This window comes from Erithacus rubecula (genome assembly GCF_903797595.1).
Source record: "Erithacus rubecula genome assembly, chromosome: 26".
Taxonomy (NCBI): domain Eukaryota; kingdom Metazoa; phylum Chordata; class Aves; order Passeriformes; family Muscicapidae; genus Erithacus; species Erithacus rubecula.
In genome coordinates this window covers 334,918-360,824 of record NC_136678.1, presented here as the reverse complement: position 1 = coordinate 360,824, position 25,907 = coordinate 334,918, and the positions used below count along the sequence as shown (strand labels likewise).

The 25,907-nt window shown below is 54.3% G+C and overlaps 1 protein-coding gene across 1 annotated transcript; it reads left to right on the top strand.

Moving 5' to 3' along the window:
- The first annotated feature begins 134 nt into the window (after nucleotides 1-134).
- LOC306812601 (adenosine receptor A1) lies at nucleotides 135-25,183 on the top strand. The gene is made up of 3 exons (XM_079327343.1): nucleotides 135-453; nucleotides 888-1,270; nucleotides 24,104-25,183. Exons 2-3 carry the CDS (start codon nucleotides 930-932, stop codon nucleotides 24,738-24,740), a joined length of 978 nt encoding a protein of 325 aa, XP_079183469.1. The 5' UTR covers nucleotides 135-453; nucleotides 888-929; the 3' UTR covers nucleotides 24,741-25,183.
- The last annotated feature ends 724 nt before the right edge of the window (nucleotides 25,184-25,907 follow it).

Sequence of the window (25,907 nt, the reverse complement as noted above, 5' to 3'; positions counted from 1 at the left end):
TGCTCACACCCGACCTCAAAAACCGGTTTTAGCGTTAAAACCGGAGCCCGACTCGTGTCGGCAGCGCTGGGGCAGGGAGCGGCTCCGCTGCTCCTCCGCTGCCGCCTCTCCCCGCTCCACCCGGTCCTGCCGCCTCCTCCCGGCCCCCTCGCACCCCCTCCCCGGTTCTACCCGGTGCCGGCGAGCCCCGAATCGGGTCAGTCGCTCTTTAAAGGCTGGAAGGCGGCACCATGTGATGCTCCGGCTCCGGCGGGGAGGGGGCAGCGCCTGCGGGAGCCGAGCGGTGTCGGGCACCGGGGACCGAGCGCAGCCCCGGCGGCCGCGGCCAGCCCGGTTCCCGCAGGGTTCCCCCGGCCGCCCGCAGCATGAGCCCCGCCTTGCTCTGCGGGGGGACAGCGCCTGCTCTCCGGCCTTGAGGGCACCCCGAAACAAGTCCTGGGTTTGCAGGACAAGGTGAGAGGGGTCGGGGCCGGGAGCGGGCGGGCGGCGGCTGCTGGGGCTCAGGCGGCTGCAGGAAGCGGCCCGAGCAGGGAGAGAATCCAGCCGGGGGACAGCGGGGGTCCCGCCCCAGCTCCGCTGCAGACCCTCTCCCGGAGGGCTCCCACAGAGTCCCGGGGCTCCGCCGCTCTCCCAGGACTGTCTGGCGGCTCCCGCTCCCTCTTCAGCTCCAGGAGCGGTCGCGCTGCGGGACGGAGGCGGATGCGGGACGGAGGCGGGTACGGGATGGAGGTGGATGCGAGATGAGCTCGGGGTGGGCGGGGGGCCCAGAGCCCCGGGGAACGCCACAGACGGGAGAGGGGTTTTTCCCACCCCCTCGCACAGGCTCCATCCCGCTGGCAGCTCAGTCAGCGATGCCAATGTCTCACCGCCTCCCTGTGCGTCTGCAGGTGCCCGAGGAACCACACGGGAGCAGGGCGGACCGGAGCATCATGGCACACCCCATCTCAGCCTTCCAGGCTGCCTACATCTCCATCGAAGTGCTCATCGCTTTGGTGTCTGTGCCGGGCAATATCCTGGTCATCTGGGCTGTGAAGATGAATCAGGCACTGCGGGATGCCACCTTCTGCTTCATCGTCTCGCTGGCCGTGGCCGACGTAGCCGTGGGGGCTCTGGTCATCCCCCTGGCCATCATCATCAACATCGGACCCCAGACCGAGTTTTACACCTGCCTCATGGTGGCCTGTCCTGTTCTCATCCTCACGGAGAGCTCCATCCTGGCACTCCTGGCCATCGCCGTGGATCGGTACCTGCGGGTGAAGATCCCAGTCAGGTAGGAAAAGGCGTCGAAACTGGCTCTCCTGTGTAGGTTAAGAGGGAGTGAGGAAACCTAAAATTCCTGGGGAGGCACAGGGAGAAAGGACTTTCCTTCACACTGCCATCCCAAACACATCTGGCTGCAGCAGCAACCAAGGCAGGCTGGGCGAGGGGTGGGGGGGGATGTCCTGGAGCCTCCAGCAGCTTCTTTTGGGGGCTCAGGGGCTGCTGGGTGTGCAGGCAGAGATCACATTGTGGCAGCTAGCTGGCAGTGAGGGACAGTCCCTCACAGAATCCCCATGGCCTGGTACTCCAGGAGGAAAGGGGACGGCAGGTTTGGCTTTCAGTCCAGCTTTTTCCTTGCCTTGGGGAGCACAGGGGTGGCTGGGACACAGCTTTGGCAGTTTGAGGAACCAGAAGTGACAGTCTGGCACGTTTCATGGGGCAACCTCACCCATGAGAGACTCCTGCTGTGGGGTGCCCCTCAAATAACTCCTTTCCCCGTTTTTCCCCTTCTATATCTCTTGTCATTGCAAGGCCAGGGCAAGTGCCTTGGGGCGTAAAGGAGGGGGACACTTCATTTGAGCACTTTATTTGGACTCTGCCACTCCAGAAGGAGATATTTAACCCTTTATGCCCCGCTCCCTCCCTGCCGGGGCCATGCTGGGCTGGAGAAGCACTTCCAGGGGCTGTGAATGGGACTGGAAGGGGATGTGGCACCCGAGCAGAGCCAGCTCAGCCCCTTGCTGCGAGACCCCCTCGCTCTGTGAGGACACCTTTGTCAGGCTCCAGATGTGGGAGTGTTGCTGGAAAACAGCCCAGCCCAGCTGAGCACTCATGTCACCCCACTGACCCCTTTGAAGTTCAGGCAGTTCGCTGGAGGGGTCCCCGACCCTTCATCAGCACAAACACCCCAGAAAGGCACCAACCCCCTTGTGTTGGTGCTGCCCACACCCCAGCAGGTGTAGGACCCTTCCTGGGGCAGGAATTGCTTTCCCATAAAGGGAGACAGGAACAGGAGGCACCTGTGTTGGGATCACCTGACTCCTCTAGAGTGCTTGATGTTCCCAGATCCATGAGAGTAGGCCAGAGATGTGTTCCTTTGGGATTTTTCCTCAGCCACCACCACCAGCAGAAGCTGCTGGGAGAAGGAGTGTAAGACAGAGGAGGGGGCGCAGGATAAATCCACAATCCCTGCCCACCCCCTCCCTGCCACACATGATTTCACAGACTGTTCCCAACTTCCTCCCTAGGTCTGATCTTCCCAATCACTGTCTCCCAGCCCGTCGGTGTCACAGAGTGATTCCCACCCTGTCACTGCTCTTGGAGCTTTTTTTGGGCTTCACGCATCCCCTGCATGTGGGGAAGGCTCTGGTGTGCCAGTTCTGCAGCTCCACAGGAGCAGCACAGCCTGTCAAGCACTTTCCCAACAAACCAGTCCATTTTTAACTCCCTGCCTGACTCTGAGCATCAGATGGGCCTTTCAGGGGAGATTCCTGGCCTGATCCCAGGAGCTTTCCTGGGAGTAATATTAATATTAATATTAATATTATGCTGTACACAATTTGGGTGGGCTTTTCTCATGCAATTTCCACCCTGAATTTTGTGATCCTATTGTGTGTCCAAGCCCTCAGCAGCAGGAGATTTTCCTCTATCTTTTCAAATAGTATTTTACTACTGAAAAGCTTTGTAATCTCATCAACTTAATGGTTGCACTCAAGTATCTCAGAGGTCTTTCCCAACCTTAAATATCCTATAACTTAATGAATTTCTGGCAGTTGGTACATGAGGTGATATTAGGGGATGTAGTGCCCTGTACATAGCACACAGAATAGGAAACACCACTAAGGAATATTCCCTGAATCTGAAATGCCTTGAGTTTCTGCCAGCCTGTTGCAGGATGCTAAGGATGACAGTGACAGCATTTTTGCAGTGCTCACAGCTTTCACAGTCTTTTCCTGACTGTGACACTGAATCCAGCAATGGCAAAGTGGGTGCAGAGAGTCTGAAGCACCTGGCAGGAGTGAGGGCCCTGGGGGAACATGTGTGGCCACTGTGCCTGGGAGAGCTCTGGGAGAGCTCCAAGCATCTGTGGAGGGCTGCAGGCAGTGATGGCAGCCAGCTCTGAACAGAGATTTGCAGGCAGGTGGGGAGGGATGAGGGGAATATCTGCCTCAGGCTCATCCCAAGGGCAGCCAGGACACTGAGCAGGGACATCCCCTCCAGCACAGGCGTGGACTTTGTGCTCACTGCAGCCCATTCCTGTGCCAGCAGGATTCCTCAGACAAGCCTGGCACGGGATGGATCCTCACCAGTGTGACCCACATGAGGCTGAGGGGGTCCTGTGGGGATCCCCCACATTGCAGCCCTGCACACAGCCACAGGCAGCCCTGGCTCTGCCAAGGCTCAGGGAGAGGGAATTGCATTTCACAGAATTCCTGAAAGGTTTGTGTGTGAACACACCACCCCCTGCCATGGGCAGGGACACCTTCCACTATCCCAGGTTGCTCTGAGCCCCTTCCAGCCTGGCCCTAGACTCTTTCAGGGATGGGTCAGCCACAGCTTCCCTGAGCAACCTTTGCCTTCCTTACAGGGAAAGAATGGCTGGAAATGGGGAACACCAGATTCCAGCTCCTCATGGACACCCTGGCCCTTGGGCTGTGAGTCTGGGGGACAACCTGCAGGTCTGATCCCCCTGCTAGAAAACATATGGACCCAACTGCTGGACACCTGAGCCCTCAGGGAACACTGGGAATTTGGTGGCCCCAGGGGTGGGTTTCTCCTAGAAGAAATGGTGCCTTGAGACATTTCGGGTGCCTCTACATGGCACTGGGAGATGGCAAAGCAGCATCCAATGCTCTGTCACTCCAATGGCCTCTTCCCACAGACACAGAAGCACAGAGGGATGTGGGCCACTCCTGCAAGGTGGAGGCAGATTTTATCAGATAGAGAGGGGTCTTGTTTGGATTTGAGTTGGCACCTCCTGCTCTTCCTTCTCTACCCAGCACACACCCAGAACGATCAAGGGACTGGGATATCCCACAAAACCCTCTCCCTTTGCTCCAACTCCTGAGTATGATCCCTCCTGGCTGCTGGGGCCTGAGTGATGCTGCCTCGCCACAAGGGGCCCTTCCTTGACTTTGGAGGGATGCAGGAGCATCACTTGGACTGAGCAGGCTAGAGCAGAGGGTCACCCACTTCCCAGCCCCCACAGGAACAGCTGGAAATCACCTAAAATAGATTTGCTTGTGGAAAACTCCCCCTCCCCTCTCACATCCTTCCTCTCTGCCTGGCAGGCAAGCAGGACCCCCAGCCTATGATCCCCCCATCTGGGCACAGCGGGGTCCCCCAGCCCAGCCCAAACTTCCCTCTCACAGCTGTGCTTGGGGAAGATGAAACGAGTTCAAAGGGGGGGAAGCAGCTAGCTGGGGGTGTCTGGCAGGAACCGGCCCCTCAGCATCCTGGTGAGGCAGGACGCTGGAGGAGATGGTCCTGGAGGAATGTTTGGGGAAATGCAGCTCCTTCAGCACCAGCCTCTGCTGCCTTGGGGGTCCTGTCTCTGCTCTGAGGTGTGTGTTGGGCCTTTTGGAAAGGACCACAGCAAAAGGAGCTGCTGTCCTTGGGATGTGCCAAACCACCATGGCTGGGGATGCTGAATGCATGGACGCATCCCAAGCCTATCTTGGAATGTCCTTGGGGGTCCTCATCTTGTGACCTCACCTCAAACACTTTGAAACGTGCCAGGAGGGCAAACCTGCAGGAATCTGATGTTTGCAGGAGCCCTCATGTTGGAGTCTCTCCATCCACAGCCAGGACCTCCAAGCTCTGTGCCTGGGCCTCAACATTGGGATATCCTCCCAGCCCTGCCCTTCCCACCCTGCAGCATCCCAGGGAGCATCCTGCCAGGGAGAGCTGCCTTTGGTGCTGCTGAGGGTTTGCAATGCACACCTGTGAGGCTGCAGAGCCATGGAAGTTAGATCAGAATGGTTGGAACTCTCTAGGAAATGGGAGGCAGGAGGCTGGAGCACAGCAGGGGGAGACCCCAGGGTAAAAGCAGTATTAGGGGGTGGCTCTGTGGGCAGCACAGGCATTGTCTGGTGGTTCAGGAGTGCCCTATCTGGAATGAGCTAAAACAGCTCAGGAATGGCAGGAACATTCCTCAGCCCTGGACTACAGTGCCTGCAAGGCAGAAAGTGAGGGGAATGTGCAGGGGACCTGTGAGCTCCTGGATGGACACAAAGGGGGAAGGGGGAAGATTCCCCCTGGACTCCCTGCTTTCCAGGCTCCTACCTGAGCTCAGGCTCTTCCTGGGATTGTAGCACTCTTTCCCCTTCTCTCCAGTCCTGTCAAGAGCCACATGCATGGGGCCAGCTAAGGCTAGGTCATGGGAAGTGTGGGAAGTCTTGCTGCCCTCAGCCAGCTGGGTGGTGGAGCAGGATATCTGAGGTGGCTTTTCCCCATTCCAGGTGTCCCAGGGAAGCTGGGACAGGCTGCACCATCCCTAGAGGTGTCCAAGGCCATGTTGGACAGGGCTTAGAGCAACCTGGGATAGTGGAAGGAAGTCCACATTCCACTTAGTGGAATGAGATGAGGTCTCTTCCAACCAAACCATTCCATAATTCCTCCACCAAGAGTTTGTGGAGGGTCTTGGCAGGAGAGTGATGGGCACCCACTGCCATGGGATGGGCGAGGAATAGAACGTTGGGATGGTGGTCAGGCCCAAATTGCCAGCTCCTAAAGCATCTAAGGGCCCATGAGACATTTTTCCAGCACTCCCAATATTTAGTGCCAGGAAACCTTCCTGTCCAGCCAGGCCAGTGAACAAGCCAAACCACAGCTCTTCCAAGGCCTGTTTTACATTCGGAGGAATTTCAAAAGCATCCAGGTGACTCAGAGCTCTCACCCTGGAGCTCATCTCTTTTCTTTCAACCTCCATTAGTCAGTGAAAGATGCCATCCATCCGTACAGGCTCCGTCCCTGAGAAATCACATTTCACTTCCAAGGAGAACACTCCCATTCTCCCTAACCTGGAGGAATTTCAGGGACTGGTCTGTCTTTGCAGCCACTTCTTGTTTCTTCCCTCGCTGCCCTCCTCCAGGTATATTTTTAGCAAGTGAGAGTGATCTGTGGAGATCTTCATTCCATGGAGCAGGCAGCTCTGAACCAAGGATGGAGATTAAAATGCAGGAATTACAGTCCAGGGAGGTTTCTGCAGATTTGAGGCTGTTTCCAAGCCACAGTTTCCAGCACACTGCACCAGCTCAGCATGTGGATGCTGCATTAGAGCCAGCATTTTCCACTGACCAAATCTGGCTGCATGGACGAGCTGTGCCACTGCAGCACCAGAAGCTCAATTCCAGTACCACCAAAATCACAGAGCCCTTGAGATGGGCAGGGATTTACCAGCAGGTTATGTTGGTCTGAGATCCTGGTAAAGACCTGTAAATACCCAGGTGAGCTGGTTTTCAGCCCTACTCTCTGATGCACAGGATAATTTCCAGCCATGAATAGTGTAAGTCAGGGATCAAAGCCATGAGGGCCTTCCCTGGGTGAGGGGATGTCTGGATTAGGCTGGCTGGGAGCTCACACAGCTGCTGCAGCGGCGCCACGAGACCTTGGCTGGCAGACACAAAATAGGTCACTCCCAAAAGCTCCAGACGCTGCCGTGGGGCTGCAAGGAGGCTATCAGCAGCATTCCCAGCTCCTGGAATGGCAGGAAGATGCTGGGCTGGGGAGTGTCAGTTTGGGGTGCAGTGAGGAGCTGAGTGTGGCAGGCTCCATCCCCAGCAGAGCAGGGGGAAGGGGAGAGAGCCCTGAATCCTGGCGGGGGTGGGGGGGAGTGCCTCAGACTCGCTGATACTCAGAGTTACTCCCAAATTCTCTGAATTAAAAGGGCAAGAGGAGGTGAATGGCCTCAAGAGACCCTGCATGGGCTTCCTGAGCACCAGGACCCTGCTCCCTCCCGGTCCTTGGGTCTCCCAGCAGGGCAGGGCGTGGTCCCCCCCCCCCCTGAGTAATCGCTCTGACCCCAATAGCAGTGTCACATCTGTCCCTTACCAGAGCTCACGTCTGCCAAGGCTCTGCTTCAGGACCATGAATGAAAACCTGCTACCACTACTGGGGTGCTGCTGCACCCCAAACCCCTGCTCTGGGAATGCTTTCATTGGGCTTTTTGCCTATTTCTATTGATTTTCAGGGTAAGACATTGACCCTTGGCAATGTCTCACCAGTAAATTTCAGGATGTGTTCCCAGCAAGAGCATATCTGCAGATGGGGAAACTGAGGCACCAAGCTGCACCATGGCTGGCTCAGGATGATCCCATGGGTGAGAGATGGAGGCTGGGAATAGGGAAGGTGTGGAATCTGAGATTTGCCAGGACAACTTGGCCACTGTTCCTGCACTGAAGTCCTGCCATGACTGTGCCCACGGCTCTGGAGCCAGGCTCATCCAGGATCCAGTCCCAGCCCTGGTGATCCCTGCAGGAGGAATTCCATGAAATTAAATTGTTTCTTTCACAGCTCAGGGTGCATGGCAGTGTGGGTTTTTAGCCATTTATGTATTAAAATAGATGGAATGTATCTTAAATGGGCCAGGCTGGCTCAACTGTAGGACAGAATAAGGAGCAATGGGCTCAAACAGAAAAAATGGAAATTTAGGTTAAATACTGGGAAGGAATTCTTCCCTGTCAGGATGGCAAGACCCTGGCACAGGGTGCCCAGAGAAGCTGTGGCTGCACCATGTCTGGAAGTGTCCAAGGCCGGGTTGGCTGAGGCTTGGAGCAGCCTGGGATGGTGGAAGGTTGTTCCTGCCCATGGCAGGGGGTGGAATGGGATGAGCTTTGAGGTCTCTTCCCACCCAAACCATTCTGGGATTTTGTGTTTCTGTGGCTCCCCATGAACTCATCCTGCAGGGAGTAGACACCAAACCAGGTGGGGATGTGTGGATGGAACCCAGCAAACCTCTGCTACCTCCATGGCCATGATTCAGGTGTGTTACCATCAACCCATCTACACTGCCAGTCTGTGTTCCCTCATCCCATGGCAGCATAGCGAGTCCATGAGGTATCCCATCGAGCAGAAAGTAAGAAGCACCCACAGCCAGGACCACCCAGGCATGGTAGGACAGACAGCAGGTCCCTCTCTGGAGTTGAGAGATGCTCCAGTGTCTGAGGTACAGACCTATGGATGAGCTGCAGGGTCCCAGACCTGCCTGGGAGCACCCAGGCACACACTGGGAACACACTGACACACTTGCAGGACATGTTTTTCCCTTTCCTGGAGTGTCTGGGCTGTGTCCCAGGGCACTGGGTTAGTAGAGGTGATGGTGATGCCCCTCTGGGCTGGGTGTCCAAGGGCCCCATGCAGCTGCTGGCACAGAGACAAGGGAAACACCCCAGGAAGGAGGCTCTGCCAAAGCAAAAGTGCTGGTTCAGCTGTGCTGGCCCCTGCCAGGCCAGCCTGGCCCTGCAGGCTGGGTGTTGGGGTGAGTCAGGCCCAGCTCACCCTGGTCTGTGCTGATCTGGCTCAGAGCATGCAGGAGCCCATTGATGGCTCCCAGGTGTTCCCCCACCCCCTCGATGTAGGAATGTGACTCCAGCCAGGGGAGGTGCCATTATCACCTGACCTTTACTGAGACAGTCCCACCTTGCTCCACATCAGCCAGAGCAGGTGGTAGAGCAGGAATAAGTGACTCACAGGGCGTGCACAGGGGCTCAGACACTGCTCTGGGGTGTAGGCTGGGGGTGCAGAGGGGGTTCAGATGCTCCTCTTGACTTGGAGCCTTTCCCATTGACCAGCTCTGGGGTCTGGACTGGTCTCCATGTCCTTGCCCAGCTTTTGGTACAGGCATGTGGCCTCTGTCTTGCGCTTGTTGGATATGTGCCCTGTGGCCACCAACAGCCAAACCACCCTCAGCTCCTCTTACACCCTCAGGTCAATCACACCAGGGATTTTTAGTCTATTTGTGGGATCAGAATCAGCTTAACTGTGTCGTAAAAGGGTCAGATTGGCTCTGTTGACCAGGAAGGGAATTTTGGCCAAGAGGTCAGGTGGGAGACAGCTGGGACAAAGCCCACCAGCCTCCACTTTCAAACTCAGGGCCTGAAGGGACCCTTGTGAGGCCAGACCCAATCTGGGAGTCTGGGTCTGAGAGACCCAATCTGGGACATCTCAGAGCAGCTTGTACCCAACACCAGGGACTGTCAGCCCTGGGGATCTGCTCTGAGGGGACCTGTTCCAGGGTGGCCTGGGACATGCAGGTCCATGGGTCTCCAAGGCAGAACAGTCAGGGCTGGACAAAAGTACAGGGGTGGGGACAATGGAGCTCCTGCATCCAAGTGACTGTGCTTGAAAAATCAGCCTGCCAGTGGGAATGGCTCATCCAAGGGGTCACAGTGGTGCATTGGCAGGTCTGTGTCCTGGGGTAGAGGCAGCAGGGAGAGAAAGGTCATAGTAACACAAAGAAGAAAAAAAGAGGAAAATGTGTGGGAGGCACCACAGTGAAAGAACCTGAGAGATGAGTTTCATTGTGACACACACTGGAGTAATTTCAGACCGGAGAGAAACTGATGGGCTGGAAGAAAACCTCTGTCTGGAAGGACAGGGAAAACCCCTGAAGGATCTTGGCCACAGGGCTGGAGGGAAGCCCAGACACAGCTCAGGGAGGGTTGTGGTCTCTGCAGACAGCAGGACATGGAGCATGGAGGGGACCACAGGAGTGAGAGACTCCTGGAAGGGATGGGGACAGCTCGAGAGGCTCATCCCCTTGGGGACAACAGCACTGTCTCAGCCCAGGGAAATGACAGCCAGCACAGCTGAGCTGATAGGAACAGCATTAGATTATCCTGGAGACCAATGAATGATTTTTCACAGTGATCCTGCCAAAGCAGCAGGGATGGGCACAGCAGCTGAGCCAGCAGAGCCCAGCGCTGGGTCTGCCAGTGGGTTGGGAGGGCTGGTCCCTTTGGGACACCTCTCACCGAAGGTGATCTGAACCTTCAAGGCCATGGAATGGGAAAGGTGCTCTCCCAGAGGCTTCCTGGGCTCCTGACAGAGAGTGGAAGTGCAGCTGCTGGGTACCCAGTGGCAAGAAAAACAATTAATGCTCTCTAATGTAGCCACAAAACCCCAGAGCAGAACAGCAATGAGCTGAGCACCCTGGCCATCCCCACGGACCTCTAGCCCTGCATGGAGCTGCTGTTCCCAAGGGTGGTTGGATGGGCAGGGCAGGGGAAGGGGAGACATCACTGGTGATGCCACCAGCAAGAGAGGATGAAATAACTCTGAATGACTGAGATCCTCCTCCTTACAGAGTCCTGTGGGCTGAGGGCTGGTGGGTGATGGAGGCAACTCGGGGAGACAGGGCCATGTTTGGTGATGTAGGGAAGAACAGAGCAGGATCAGACACCAGAAAGATTTGGGGCATCTGGGTTTGCCCTTCTCTGCACTGTGGGACCCAGCACCTCCCCCTCCCACTCTCACCCTCCTTCTCACTCCATTTTCCATTGTTACCCCATCCCTTCCTTGCCTGGGCTTTACCCCTTGGCACTGAGCAGGCAACTATGACCAGCAGCTGTTACAGTCTTGGGTGGCTTTGTTGGGTTTTTGTCAGGTACCAAAGTCTCTGATCACAAAAAGGAGCTGGAGGAGACAAGAGATTTCTTCACCAACTTCTTTCCTGTGTGTTCCTCGCCAGCCTCCCTCTGTGCTGTCGTGGCATCAGCTCTGCTGCTCTTGCACACAGACCCCAGCCACACCCAGCAGGACACTGGGGACACAGAGGTGACATCTCTCTGTCCCACCCCTGCCTGAGGTGGCAATATCACCTCTCCATCATTCCTCTAAGGAAGGCACAGAAAGCCAGGAACTTACTGCCTTGGCTGTTTATCCACCTTCTCCAGGCCATTTCTCTCCCTGTAACCAGAGATGAGGATGATTTTCTGTGGCCTCCTTCAAAGAAGTGAAGTGCCAGCTCCTGGCACCAGGGATGTTTTCGCATTCAGCTTGGTCCACCTTGGCAGATCACAGCTCCCCTCTGCGACTCAGTCTCTCCATCTGTTCTCAGAGGGAGTGATGCTCTCTCTCTGACAACAGCAAGGGGCTGAAGCTGAGAAATGCTGTCTCAGACATCACCAGAATTAGCACAGTCCTACAGATTAAACTATTCCTCTTTCTTTTCTGCTCTGGTAACAACACTTAGTGCCTTTACCCATGGGATGCACTCATTTCTCTTGGTGCAAAGGCTCCATTCTCCACTGAGTGGTCCCAGCTGGGAGAGCCAAAGGCTCAGGCCTGGGTCCAGATGGACCTGGCAAAGGCTGAGCAGAGCCAGCATGGGTGCAGCTCAGATGGATCTAATTTCAGGGAGCTCATTCCCCACATCAGTAGTGCTGGGACACGGGTTCTCTATGGGCTCAAGGAGGTTTGTCTGCTCTTAGGGAGCTCAAAGTGCTCCAATAGCAGAATACCTGGAACCCCAGAACCCAGGAGATGCTGTAGTCAAAGTTCCTTGGGTTGAGGGTGGAGCAGTCGCTGACACTTCTTTTCTCCTAGAATGGAATTTGAATCCTAGAATGGTTTGAATTGCAAGCGTCCTTAAAGATCATCCCATTCCAATCTCTGTGACCCACAAATGAGGGGGTCTTGTGGGGATCCCCCCTGCAATTCCAGCCCTGCTCCCCACCCACAGGCAGCCCTGGCTCTGCTGAGGCTCAGGGAAAGGGAGATGCATTTCACAGAATCCCAGAATCCCAAACTGGTTTGGGTGGGAAGGAACCTCAGAGCTCACCCTGTTCCACCTGCTGCCATGACACCTTCCACTGTCCCAGGCTTCTCCAAGCCCCATCCAGCCTGGCCTTGGACACTTCCAGGGATGGGGCAGCCACAGCTGCTCTGGGCACCTGTGCCAGGGTCTTACCACCCTCACAGCCAAGAATTCCTACCCAGTATTCCATCTAAGGCTGCCCTCTGACAGTGGGAAACCATTCTGCCTTGTCCTTTCTCTTTTGTCCAAAGTCCCTCTTCAGTTCTCCAGGAGCCACTTTAGGCTCTGGAAGGGCCTCTAAGATCTCCCTGGAGCCTTCTCCTCTCCAGGTGAACATTCCCAGCTGTCCTAGCCTGGCTCCAGAGCAGAGGGGCTCCACCCCTGGAGCAGCTCCACGACCCCCATCCTGCCTGGTCCATGTGTCCCTCATCTCCATGGCCTGAGCCAGCCAGGCTACCTGGGCAGCCTCAGCCTGTGTCTGCCTGTTGTTCCTTGCCTAGAATTAAGACCAGACTAATTAGGAACATGCACAGTCCATGAATTAGGCCCAATTGAGACATTTCACTGCAATACCTGATCTTGGGTCTCAGATCTCTCCTCCATCCTGATGGAAATACTGAGCTGCTTCCTCCCAGGGAACAAGGCTCCCCAGTTTTCTTCCAAGGGAATAAATAATATTTTAATCTAAATGAGAAATCAGAGTGTAAATAAACTTTAGATTTTATTTTTATTGCATTTGCATTTTTGTTTTCCTGGTGACAGATTCTCAGAGGTGAGGGAAAATTTAATTGTGGTGTTAACTGGAGCCTTCACTTCCAATTTGTCATTTCATTTGACTGACTGAGATATGGATTCACTGTTCAGACTCATTCCAAGATAAACAATTCAATGTCTTTAGACACGTCCTCTGATTGTTACTTCTTCCATCTTTATGGTGTGTGGAGGGAGTAATTACACAGGTTTTACTTAAGCTTTGTGGAGAGTTGTGTTTGGACAGAAGTTGGAAGCCAGCTGTAGCCCAAATTGGTACCTCCAAAATTATTTCCACCAGTTGAAAATACACATAACCAATTCATAAAAAAAACCCAAAAACCAAAAAAACAACCAAACAAAAAAACCAAACAACCTAAACGAATCCAGCCGCTCTTGCATTTGAAATTGATCTTTTAATCAGGGGAATTATGCATTGGACGGGAGGTGCTGGACTGGTTGTTTTGGGTTACTGTGTCCTGTGAGGTTTAGAAACAGTAGATCTCATCAGCACTGCCAATTCTCCTCTAGGCACTGGGTGGAGAAAACAACCTCCCTCGTTTTGGGAATCTCCAGCCAATTTTTCAGTCTTGAACATCCTAATCTTTGAACTGGGTTAAGTGCGAGAAAGGAAATGTTCCCTTTGCAGTGACAAATTGTGCTATGAGGATCCTGATCCAATAACAAATTGCAGCCTAAGAAACTGAGGAGTTTAGTTGTTGACTGCAAAATCAGGAGTCAGGTTAGCAAGAGAAGTGTAAAACCCAAGAAATTAAAAAGCAGCTAATACCAGTCTCTTGTTCCAACTGTAATTTTGGATATCTCTTTTTTTCTGATGAGTCCTTCTGCATTGGAGAGATAAAGACCCACCTCAGCCTTGCTCTGAAGCTTGCTCAGTGCCTCTTAATTGAGATTACATCTCCAGTTTCCTGCCTCCCATTTATCTGGGGAGCAGATCTCAATGTCCCTTTGAATGCAGATACAACAACAGCAGCTCTCAAGACCCCCCTCATTTCCCTTCTCCTTGGGGTTCCTGATCTGCTCCTACTTTTTAATGGCTCTTGATATTTTCCAGACTCTCCTGGCTGGAGACCTCCCTGGAGTCCCAGCTGGCCTTTGCCAGCAGTGTGGTGGTGGCAGGCAGGGAAGGGTGGTGGCACTGGGCATTTCCTCAGCGGCACCTCCCTCCCAGCACAGCCAGTTTCCCTCTGCAGCTCAGTGTTTTGTGGGATGGACTCTGAGCCACAGAGGCTCTGAGAGCCCAGTTACATCATGCACTTTATATCTGCTCTCCCATTTCCATTTCTCAGAGCCACATTTGTCACATTTGGCATTATAAGTGGGTTTTGGAGCTACTTTCTTTCTTCATCCTCCCCTTTCCCCCCCTTCCTTCTAAATTTTGAGGGCTGACTTTCAGAGTCCTCATTTCAAAGAAGTTCTTTTGCATAAAGAACCAAAATATGCAATGCATAGAAAAACCAAGTGCAATACAAGCATTTTTATCCAGCCAAGCCCAGGATTTGCACTGAAGATTGCCAAAAGCTGCCTTTCATCCCTTCTCCTTTGTACTCAGGGAATACCTCACCCTCATTTATCTGATCACACAGATACTCTGCTGAATTGGGTCTGGACAATCAGCTCCTGGCTAATTGCTATGGCAGAGGCAGAGCTCTTGTGTGAAGTGGCCAAATCCAAGCAGGTTGATATCCTGCTACAGCACTGGGTGAGAAACACCTCCAGCACTGCCATAGAATCATGGAATGGTTTGGGTGGGAAGGGGTCTAAAAGCTCATCTTGGGACACCTTCCCAAGAGCAGGTTGCTCCAAGCCCCATCCAGCCTGGCCAGAGAGAGATGGAGAGAGTGGCTCCATCTGAAATTGTCTTCTGCTGGAGGTGGGACTGCCCCCACAGCACAGTGGGCTCATCCCTGTGATGTGTGAGAGCCAGCCTCAGACTCAGGCCCCTCTCAAAGGAGATGTTCACACAGCAAATTCCTATTTTTGACAACAAAACTGTTGAGACACTAAAAATGTCTCAACATTGCACAGGTGCAGCACTGGAGACAAGTCCATGGTGCTCATCACACTGTCCTGCAGCTTTAACAACCTCACCCCCATCTCTTGGAGACCAAGGTGTTCTCTGTGTGTCCTAATTCCCAAAGTCCTGAGGCTATAAAAGAATCTCAGCTTCTTCTTCTTCTTTTTTTTTTTTTTTTTTTTTTTTTTTTTCCAGCATTTCTCACACTTTGCTTTGCTCAGAATGTTGTTGCCTGAAAGCAGCAGCCAAAAGACATGAAGATCACATTTTTTTAGGGAACATCACCAGTTCTGAGATTCTGCAGTTGTTTCATGACTTTGCACCCATTGCCAATAGTGTTAAATCACTTCCCTCCTACCAAACTCAGGGTCCTAGAGGAAGAAGCCAGAGGTTCAGGAAAATTCAGGAGTCCTGGAGGGCCCTGGCCACACATGGTAGAGCTGGGAGGGAGCTCTGGAACTGCCTGGGTGCACAACTGTGGCTCAGTGGGATTTGTGCCCCACTGACCAGGGCCACTGGGTGCACAACTGTGGCTCAGTGGGACTTGTGCCCCACTGAGCAGGGCCACTGGGTGCTCCCTCACACTGTCACATGGCAGCAGGAGGATGCTATGTCCAGCACAGAGCCACCCACTCAGCACCTTGGATGGATTTGGTGCTGCCCATGGCATCAGGGGTCTCATGGCTCCCTTTGGGGCATGAAGGGTCTGTCTGGGGTTGGAGTGCAGTGCTCACTGATGGACACAAACCAAATTGTCATTTCCCTCAGGCATTGAATGGCCTGGGCATCCCAGCTCCCTGCTTAACCTGCACACACACGTTTGGGATGAGGGGCTGAGAGTGGGGTGAATGGTTCTTGCTGAGGATCTGCTTGTGCAGTGATAGAGTCCATGTCAGGGTACAGACTCAGACTGAAAACCAAGCTCAGTTTGGAAACAAGATAAGTTTTCTGAGCAGAAGGATTGATACTGGCTGTTGGGGTGAAGGATGCTGCTGGAGGATGTAGGAGAATCCTCTCTGAGCAGAGTGGGTCACTCCCACTCCTTCACCTTCCTTGGACAGCAGCTGCATCTGCTCCACACCAGGGCAGAACCTGAAGGAAGGATCCTTCAGTGTGAGCTCTCTGTGCTTTCCATCCTCCCTCCCTGAGCTTCCCAGCCCTCCCGTGCTCCCTCTTGCCCCTGGTCACGGCGGGAGCCTCCTGCATCCCCAGGGGAGCTGTCAGTACTGGTTCGTGGTGGAGCTGCTGTGGTTACTCATCCCCACCTCTGAGCTGAGGACAGCTGGGCAAGAGATCTGAAAGAATCCCTGCCCTTACTGGAAGCCTGTGGTTGGTTCCCAAAGGCGGTGATTCATTGCCAGAGCCGGGGCCGTCGGGCGGCACCGAGCCCGAGGGAGGCACTGCCCCGGACCCAGCGGGGCGGCGCAGGGCCGGGAGGGCAGCGGGGAGCCCAGACACCTGCCGGGGTGCAGGGGGAATGCGGGGAGCCCAGACACCTGCCGGGGTGCAGGGGGAATGCGGGGGGCCCAGATACCTGCTGGGGTGCAGGGTGAATGCGGGGGGCTCAGCCAGCCTGCTGGGGTGCAGGGGGAATGTGGGGATCCCATCCACCTGCCGGGGTGCAGGGGGAATTTGGGGATCCCATCCACCTGCTGGGGTGCAGGGGGAATATGGGGAGCCCAGCCAGCCTGCCGGCGTGCAGGGGGAATGGGGGGGGGCCCAGACACCTGCTGGGGTTCTGTGACTGTTCCAGGGGGAATGCGGGGAGCACAGCCAACCTGCTGGGGTGCCGTGACTGTCCCCAGCTCCCAGGGACCAAAGGTGTGATAGGACAAGTCTTGGCTCTGCAGGAGAAGATGTAATCCTGTCACTGAAACCTGAAAAATAGGAGGTTTAGCTCAGAACCAGCTGGGCACTGTGGGGGGTGCAGAGAAACTCCTGAGGCTCTGAGCAGGGAGCCCTCCTGAGAGTGATGCCCACACAGGAGGTGCCAAGCTCAGGTGGGCTGATCTCTGGGTGTGCTGTGCTTTGAGGTTTGGTCCTGCTGGGACTGGTGGCATCAGGAGAGTGGCAGAGCTGGGGGGATGTGGCCAGGCTCTGGGTTGATCCAGGCTGGAGCTGGGGGTCACCTTTTCCCACACCTGTAGCCACCACCTGGATGGACATCCCTGAGGGACCCTCATTTTGGTACTGCCAGTCTGGGCCAAAGACAACCTGGAATGGCCAGGCTGATGCCATGGAGGTATCATTCCCATTCCAACCACTTTAGCACACAAAGCTCTTTTCTACCTTATTTCCTCAGCTTCTTGTGGGGATGTTTGTGTCCCTGGGGCTGCTTTTGGATGTGCCCACTTCCCTCTGCAGTCCTCAAGGACTTCAGGATGCCTCCAAGTTCCTGAGAGATGTGTCAGGGCAGGCTGAAACCACATCAGGGCTGAACCCATACCAAGGCAGCAGCATTTCCCCAGGCCCTGTTTGGAGCCCAGGACATCTGCCAATGCTCCAGGTCCCTCCACAACCTTCTCTGACAAAGCCCAAAGCCCAAAGCCCCATTCTTGTATTTTTCTCTTGCCTTTTGCTGGAATTGTGACCATCTCCAGATTCTCCCAGTACTGAATGAAGGCCTCACCAAAGCCCTGGGGACACCATGTTTCAGTGTGTGGGGTCCAGTCAGTTTTGGCTGCATGAATTTGTTCTCCTCAGTCACCCTCCATTTGTTCTCCTCAATCACCCTACCCACATCCATTACTGGCTATTAGAGGTGATTGCAAACATCCAGAGGTCTTGCCAGATGCTTTGCCTGGCCAGAGTTGTTTGTGTTTTGCAGACACTCATTGCAGAATGATTTCTACACACAGTCACCATTTTGGAATAGTAAAACCAAACCCTGAACACAGATGGACCGGAATGGTCAGCAGTGGAATGCACACATCCACCCTCCCCCATGTTTTTGGGGTCTCTCCTGGTGGCTTAACGGAAGGCTTGCATCAAAAAGTCTCCCGGCATGGAACCATCTTGTCGTGCTACAGTGGAGGAGACCCAAAGTGTTTTAGGAGCAGAGATCCTCAAAGAAGAGGCTTCTCATGCCCAGGTCCTCTCTGGAGAGGCAGGAGTGGCTGCAGCTCCAGGCTGAGCTGCCAGGTTAGGAAGGTGCCAGCTGCTCTCAGAGCTGGGCCAAACAGGAAAGACATCCCATGGTGAGAAAATCCTTCCCTGTCTCTCAGTGGGGTGTCCTAGCTGTGCTTGGTGCTCTGCAGGGCAGAGTAACAGGAGCGCTCCAGTGAGAGCTGTGACCTCTGGAATCCCAGCTCAGAGCACAGAGGGACAGGCACAGAGGTGGGAGGACACAGCACCCGTGGGGAACATCCATCCCTGGACCCCTTCTCAGCTTTGGACCTCCTGTGCCCTCCTGTCCTTGCAGCACATGGCCCAGGGAGCACCAGGCACCCCCAGCCCCCTGGGCTGTCCCAGTGCCAGCTCTGGGCTGGGCAGCTGCTGGCAATGGGAGCAGGGCAGCCTGACCTGGGCTCAGGGTGGCAATGGGAGCAGAACCTGACCTGGGCTCAGGGTAGCAATGGGAGCAGAACCTGACCTGGGCTCAGGGTGGCAATGGGAGCAGAACCTGACCTGGGCTCAGGGTAGCAATGGGAGCAGAACCTGACCTGGGCTCAGGGTGGCAATGGGAGCAGAACCTGACCTGGGCTCAGGGTAGCAATGGGAGCAGGGCAGCCTGACCTGGGCTCAGGGTGGCAATGGGAGCAGAACCTGACCTGGGCTCAGGGTGGCAATGGGAGCAGAGCCTGACCTGGGCTCAGGGTGGCAATGGGAGCAGGGCAGCCTGACCTGGGCTCAGGGTGGCAATGGGAGCAGAGCCTGACCTGGGCTCAGGGTGGCAATGGGAGCAGGGCAGCCTGACCTGGGCTCAGGGGTTGCCAGAGAGGTTCCAGGTAGAGACTGGGGATGCATCCCACCCATGTGAGTGGGGGGTTAAAGGTTGCCATTGGTGCCTCTCCTGCCCTGGGAACCCTCCAAAAGTGACACCTGTAGAAAAGCCACCATTGTCCACATCCAATTGTCCCTCACCCTGAGCAGACAGACTTGGGTGAGGTAGCAGGAAGAGATTTTCCTCCTCAGCTCCTTTTAAATCAGGTCCTCAAGGCAAAGCCTGAGACCAGGACTCTGTGTCACAGCCCCCTGGCCCTTCCCCTCCAACCATGTTTCCCACTCCCTCTTGTCCCAGCAATCTGCTGGCACTTCTCAGCCTTGTCCCACAGCTCAAATCTCTTGCAGACCAACCAGCCAGAGGAGCTGGGAAGGGACACACACAGGGTCCTCCAGGTCCCTTTGGAGCACTGGGAAGTGGCTCTGTGGTAGGATGAAGATGTCAGGCTGGAAATGCTGTGCTGATGGACACTGCTGGGTTACTTTGGTGCAGAACATGGGCTCCAGCACCAACAGACACCAGTGTCCTTGCTGGATGTGCTCTTCTGGCTCACCTCAAAGACCAGACCAGTTTCTTATGCCTTTACTTGCCTGCTGAGTTTTGTCAAGCAATCATTCTGGGATCTGGGGATCAGGACAATCCCCCATGTATCCCAAGGAGACAGGACCAGTGTCTCCATTCCAAGCATTTGTAAGAACAAGCTGTAATGCCTATCCAAACACCAGCTTTGACTGATGTTGGTTAACCTCTGTCCCTCCCAAGGCCACCACTCACGTGGTGACACATCCACCAGTGGCCACAAACCCACATTTGCTACCACTCTGTGATTCTATGAAGAAGGAAGCAACCTTTCACTTCCAGGATCAGAGGTGACAAAGGCTCCACCATCAGAGTTCCTTCTGCAGCACTTCCCACTTCATATGAGTACCCAGTGACCCCCTTTTCCCAGCCCTAAGCTGTGGCTGACCTCACCCTTGCAGAACCCAGACACTACTTTGCATTTCTCAGGTTCTCATTCCTGAGCAGCTTTGAACACCAGCACTCTGAGTTTTCCCACCCAGCAGCCTCCAAGACACTGAAAGATCTGAAGGGAAGATACAGCCAGGAGAAAGGAGCAGGAATCCAAACCCTCTGAGATCAAAGCACTTTTGTCTAGAGACTTTCAATTAGATCAGGACATGGTCTGGCTGCTTTTTCTTGCTGTGTTCATAGCGCAGATGAGCTTCATGTCAGCTTGGCCTCCTTTCCCCCTGCCACGTTGGCTCCAGCTTCTTTTCATTAGTAATGCTCTGTCTTCATTAGTGAATTAATTCCCCAGGAATTGCACTGCAATAAACTCTCCAGAGCAAAGACCAGCAAAGCCACATCTTGGCACTGTCTGGACAATAGCAAGTGTTTTGTGGACAGAAAAACTAATCAGAGAACTGCTAAAAACCTCCATATTTTATTCAAACCAGGTCTAGAGTCTTTGAAGCTTTTTCAAACAAAACAAGAGATGTTTGGTGAGTGTTTGGTTTGGATTGACCTCTGGGTCAGGATCTTAGAAATGAGCCCTCATCTATCTCAGGAACAGGTCCCAAGGCAAAGGTGAAATCCATGAATTCTTCATTCTCCAGGTTCCGTCAGACATGCCCTAATATCTGAAATGATCACAGGGCCTTTGCCTGCCCAGGGCTGGGCACCTCAAGAGCAGAGCCTGGGCTGAGCTGGGCTCCCTGGGCTGCAGCAGAGAGAGTTGCAGAGGTCTGGACACATTAAGATGTGGAAGAAGTTTAATTTAGTCTGGGAATGAGGACCAAAGAGAGAGGAGGGTGGATGGTCTCTTCAGAGTGATGACCAGAGGGCTGTTACAAAGCTCTGGAGGGACAGGGAATGGCTTCCCACTGTGGGAGGGCAGGGTTGGATGGGATATTGGGAAGAAATTCCTCCCTGTGAGGGTGGGGAGGCCCTGGCACAGGGTGCGCAGAGAAGCTGTGGCTGCTCCATCCCTGGAAGGTTGGGTGGGGCTTGGAGCAACCTGGGATAGTGGAAGATGCCCCAGCCCACGACAGGGGTAGAAGAAGATGGGATTTAAACCCCTTCCCTACAAAACCATTCTAGGATCTTGTGATCTCCATGAGAAAAGGGGCCTCAGTGTCTGCTCCATCCTCAGCCTCTCCTGGAGACAGCATTCTGCCCTGCAGAGCTGCTCCCTGCCTCCCTGTCAGCTCTGTGCAGCCCCTGGGGACAATTTGTTGGCCTCTGCCTCCACCTATCACCTCTTCCCTCTCCCTGGGGAGAAGACAGCTCTATCCATAATTGCCATTTTGCCTCTTGGCATTATCTTCCAAACCCTCAAAGGCAATTTTGTTCCACACCACAGTTCCTGCCCATCCCATCTCACCATGAGGCTGGATGGTCTTTGGTCCTTTCTCACTTGGCACCCAGCAGGGCTTGGGTCAATGCCCATCTCTGTGGAGAAGGGATGATGCACAAACCACCACTCAGGGAGGGCAAGGGGAACATCTGCCAATTATAGTCAGGCTCAAACCCCCACAGGCAGAGGAAACAAACCCAAAGTGGATGAGAATGGGGGTGATGATTACCATGGATGTTTTAGTCACAGCTGTTAATAAAAATAACAGCAGTAATAAAATTGCAATGGTGCTGGTAATTGCTCTGGTGTTGATGAGAATAATAAAATTATTTATTAACTATGAGCCATTATCAGCATTTTCTAGTGCTTCTGCGTCCCAGACTGTCCCAAACCCCAGCCTTATTATATTAATGCAAAATGAGACAAATGAGAAACTATTTTCTTTATGGCATAACCAAGAATAATATTTGGAACAGCAAGATCTATCCTTGACCCTCTGCAACTGTCCTCCCAACATGTGGCAGGGATTGAGAATTAGGCCTTTACCAACCTAACTGATTATGTGATTCTGTAAAGGGTGGAAATGCAAGATTCCACCTGAGACCATCAGTTCCAACCTGTAACCTATCCCCACCTTGTCACCCAGCCCAGAGCATTGAGTGCCACATCCAGGCATTCCTTGGACACCTCCAAGGAAAACAAAGTGTAAAAGGAATTGAAGTTGGACTTATGGCCTTTGGAGCAGCTGAGCCCCATGAGAGCTCCATGATCAGAGCCAGTGGATGGATGCACCTGGTGGGCTGGAGGGAGAAGGAACTTGGAGCAATTTTATTGCTTTTGTCATTCTCCATGGAGACAGTGGACACAGAGCCCTGGGAGCACATTTCCTGCAGCTGCCTCTGCCCTTGCCTTGTTGCTTGAAGGAGCAACAAGCTCCAGATGTGGCTGTTTTCTATGGGCTTTTTGGTTCACCCACTTTTCTGTGACCATGTCACACACAGGCTGGAGGATGATGTCCAGGTTTGCCCTGGCTGCTTCTGCAGGTGCACCCTCAAACCTTGTGGGGCAAAGTGATGGGAGGAGCAGGGAGATGCAGGTCCTGCTCCCAGATGGTGTCAGGCTAGGCACTGCAGCAAGGAGTAAAGATGGCTATGGACATGCAGGAAGGAGGGATGGATATGGACCATGGAGACAGATGGCTGTGCAGTGAGGGGAGTGGACCCTGTGTCTGGGTGGTGGCTGCAAGCCCTGGGACCATGTTTGGGGACCATGGTGACACCATTGCTGCTCAGCAGCTTTGTCTGTTGGGCAATGGCTCCCACACAGTTCTGCAGGTCAGGGAGCACCCAGAGGGGGAGCATGACCAGCAGAATGAGCAGAAGACCCCAAAAACCCCCAGGAGTGAGAAATGGGACACAGCTTGCAGGGTTTCAAAGAGGGAAGGAGCTGGGGCAGGGGTGTGGTGCTGCTATTTCTGGTGTCACCCCCCCAAGCTGTTAAAGCCTGAGGAGGTGGCAGTGGGGTGTCAGAGCTGGAGGGTACATCAGCCCTCCTCAAGGACCTGCAACCACACATGGGGTTCAGGGGTCAGCACAGAGCCCCACAGGAATCTCTGGCATCCCTCTGCCATCCCAGCTCCCTTGGACCCTCCTCACCATTCCCTTCACTTGACCCCAGTGCTGGTTCTTTCCCACTGCCCCTTGCCCAGCCCATGCCCCAGTTCTCCCTTCCCTGTGCCTTTCTCAGGGTCTCCTGCCCTCTCTCCTCTCCACAAGGAATAAATCACCCTCCAAACCAGCGGAAACAGCTGCCCACATTGTCACCTCTTTCCCACGGGACCTGGCTGCCCTGGATGCTGTGAAGCTTTTCCCAGAGCAGAGGAAGTTTGTACAGGAAAGCTGGCAGGGACCAATAGCTCTGGGCCCTCTGGACTCACAGGGACTGATGTCCTCTGCTCCAGCCTGTGCCACTCCAAGCTCCCACTTGATGCCTTGCCCATGAGAGGGGTCTTGAGAAGGGAGAGGGGGTTTGGGTCTTTGGCTGTATAAAAAAGGCCCAAAATGCTCAATTTCCATCACAGGTAAAGGCTATAGACCTGCAGCAGGGAGCTCTGAGCAGCAGGATCCACGTTTGCCAGCCACCTCCACGTGGTCCCCATGGTTGGGTTAACAGCAGCAGCCCTGAGAGACCCAGCAAACAATCCTTTGTTCAATCCCCATTGGTGGAAAGCAATAACTCAGGGGCTGTGGATCTTCTCAGCCTCCAAATAAAAGCTTTTTGGAGGGCCAGGGGAAAAAATCAACACAGCAGACTGCACTTCCCGCTTGGAGAGCTCTGGAGAGATGAGCCCAGCCTCAGTGGCTCCCCAGGGGCATCAGGGAGGGAGCAGAGCCTAGCCAGAACACAGCTCTCCTCTCCCACCCCTGGCATCAGCCCATCAAGAAAGAGGGTTCTGCCAGTCCAAGCCCATTAGGAGAGGAGCAGCCTGTGCCCAAAGCTTCCCCAGGGATCCATTAGCACCCGCAGATCCTTCCTCCACCCCAGCACATCCTTTGGGATGATTTTGCTGGCAATTTCCTCCCCAGGCACAAGGCAATTGTCTGAGACAGTGAGCTGGCAGGGTTGGTGCATGGCTGGAGGAAAGAGTGACCTGCTGCTCTGGGTGCAGGTGCTTGGGTGGGAGCTGGGCTCAAGAACATACGAACTCCCTCCAAGGCATGAGGGTTGGACACTCAGGCAAATCCCAGGTGCTAATGCATTCCCTGGCTTGACATCATCCCCAGAGCTCATAGATTGTGTCTGGAGTCTCTGCTATCCCAGGACTCTGGCAGAGAAACCAGTCTGTGAACACAATTTGCAGAACAAGCTGTTACCCACTTCCAAGGGAGGGAAGGAGGAAGATCCTTCTATCTCAGCACAGGCTCTACCACCCCACCAACCTCCAAGTCGAGCATCCCACACATGTCTAACTCCTTCCCATGGCTGTTGTCTCTCCCACAGGTATAAGAGCGTGGTGACACCGCGGCGGGCGGCTGTGGCCATCGCCTGCTGTTGGATAGTCTCTTTTCTGGTGGGACTTACCCCCTTGTTTGGCTGGAACAACCTGAACAAGATGCAGAGGACTCAGGAGCTCAACAGCAGCCACACGGAGTTTGTCATCACGTGCCAGTTTGAGACAGTCATCAGCATGGAGTATATGGTGTACTTCAACTTCTTTGTCTGGGTCCTCCCTCCCCTGCTGCTGATGTTGCTCATCTACCTGGAGGTCTTCAACCTCATCCGCAAGCAGCTCAACAAGAAGGTGTCCTCCAGCTCCAATGACCCCCAGAAGTACTACGGGAAGGAGCTGAAGATCGCCAAGTCCTTGGCGCTGGTTCTCTTCCTGTTTGCGCTCAGCTGGCTGCCCCTGCATGTCCTCAACTGCATCACCCTGTTCTGCCCGTCCTGCCAGACCCCGCCCATCCTCACCTACATCGCCATCTTCCTCACCCACGGCAACTCGGCCATGAACCCCATCGTCTACGCCTTCCGCATCAAGAAGTTCCGGACAGCCTTCCTGCAGATCTGGAACCAGTACTTCTGCTGCAAAGCCAACAAGAACGCCAGCAGCAGCACCATGGCCGAGACAGGCACCTAGGAGCTGGGAGAGGGTGAAAGGGGCACCGTGCCCACCCAGTCCCCACCCAGACACTGTTCCTGCTGTCTCAGGAGGGCGTAACGAGGACCCGATGGGATCTGAGTTCAGCAGCCTCCTGTAGTCCCCACAGCCACCCCGGGGGTTTATTTATTCACAAGCATTGTACTGTTTGGATATTGTAGCCTGCGCTGTTCCTTTCTGGTTTAGGATTTTTTTCTCCCTGTTTGTTTTTGTTTTTCATTTTTTTAAGCATTGACAAGTACTTAAGGAGAAGTTGTACAGACAAACTCTGAGTTTATCTTCATGCAAATAAAGTCCAGTGATCCAAACCACCCAGGAGGTGCCCTGCCATTGTTGGAGACCCTCAGCTCCATGGTGTTGGTGGTGCTGGGGGCACCTCATGCTCTGGCCCCATGTCCATGGAGCCATGGGAGTATCTGGGCACTGGGACAAAGGGTGCCTTGTGGCAGCAAAGATGCTAAAACCAGGAGAGTCCAGGGCAGTGGGATTTCTGAAGAAAATAAGTTTAAAAGCCCTTTCTTTTGCCTCTGTAACCAGGGTGAGGTGAGCTGGGCTGAGACATGAGAAGAGACAGGAAATGTCTTCCTATGGCATTGCCAGCACCCACAGGGTGGTGAGCCCATCAGCCCACAGAGCAGAGGGTCAGTCTCCAGCTCTCAGCACTACCAGGTACGCAGAGGTGGGTATTGGTGAAACAGGCATAATAGGCATAACTCCAGAGAACTCTGCTGAAAGAGCTTTTGCTTCCCTGATGGCTCCCCATGGGTCCCAGTGGCACCCACTACCCCTGTGAGCTGTGTGACACACACCCCAGGGAGTGTGTCCTCTCCACTTGTCTTCTCTTTCCCTTTACTCTGGTTTTGAGTAATTTTCCTTCCTTTTTTCCTGTCTATTTTATGTGAAAAGTAGTAGTCAATCTCTCTAAGGCTGCTCATCTCCCACCCTCCCTGTGCAGCCAAACTCTTTTGACCCAAATATTGTGGGTCAGTGCATCCACTTCCACAGCCCAGAGGACAGAAGGGAACCTGGACCCCTCTGGGAGCAAGAAGGGGACAGCTATAGGCCACCACGTGGGTGCTGATGCTGCTACAGGGCACTTTGCCACCCCTGAAGTTCGGCTGTAGGTAGATTTGAGGAGTGGGTGGC

Excerpts from the sequence above, each read along its gene's own strand:
- LOC306812601 (XM_079327343.1), top strand. The coding sequence starts at position 930 with ATGGCACACCCCATCTCAGCCTTCCAGGCTGCCTACATCTCCATCGAA. Across the intron at positions 1,271-24,103 it reads CGGGTGAAGATCCCAGTCAG|GTATAAGAGCGTGGTGACAC; the intron begins GTAGGAAAAGGC and ends TCTCTCCCACAG.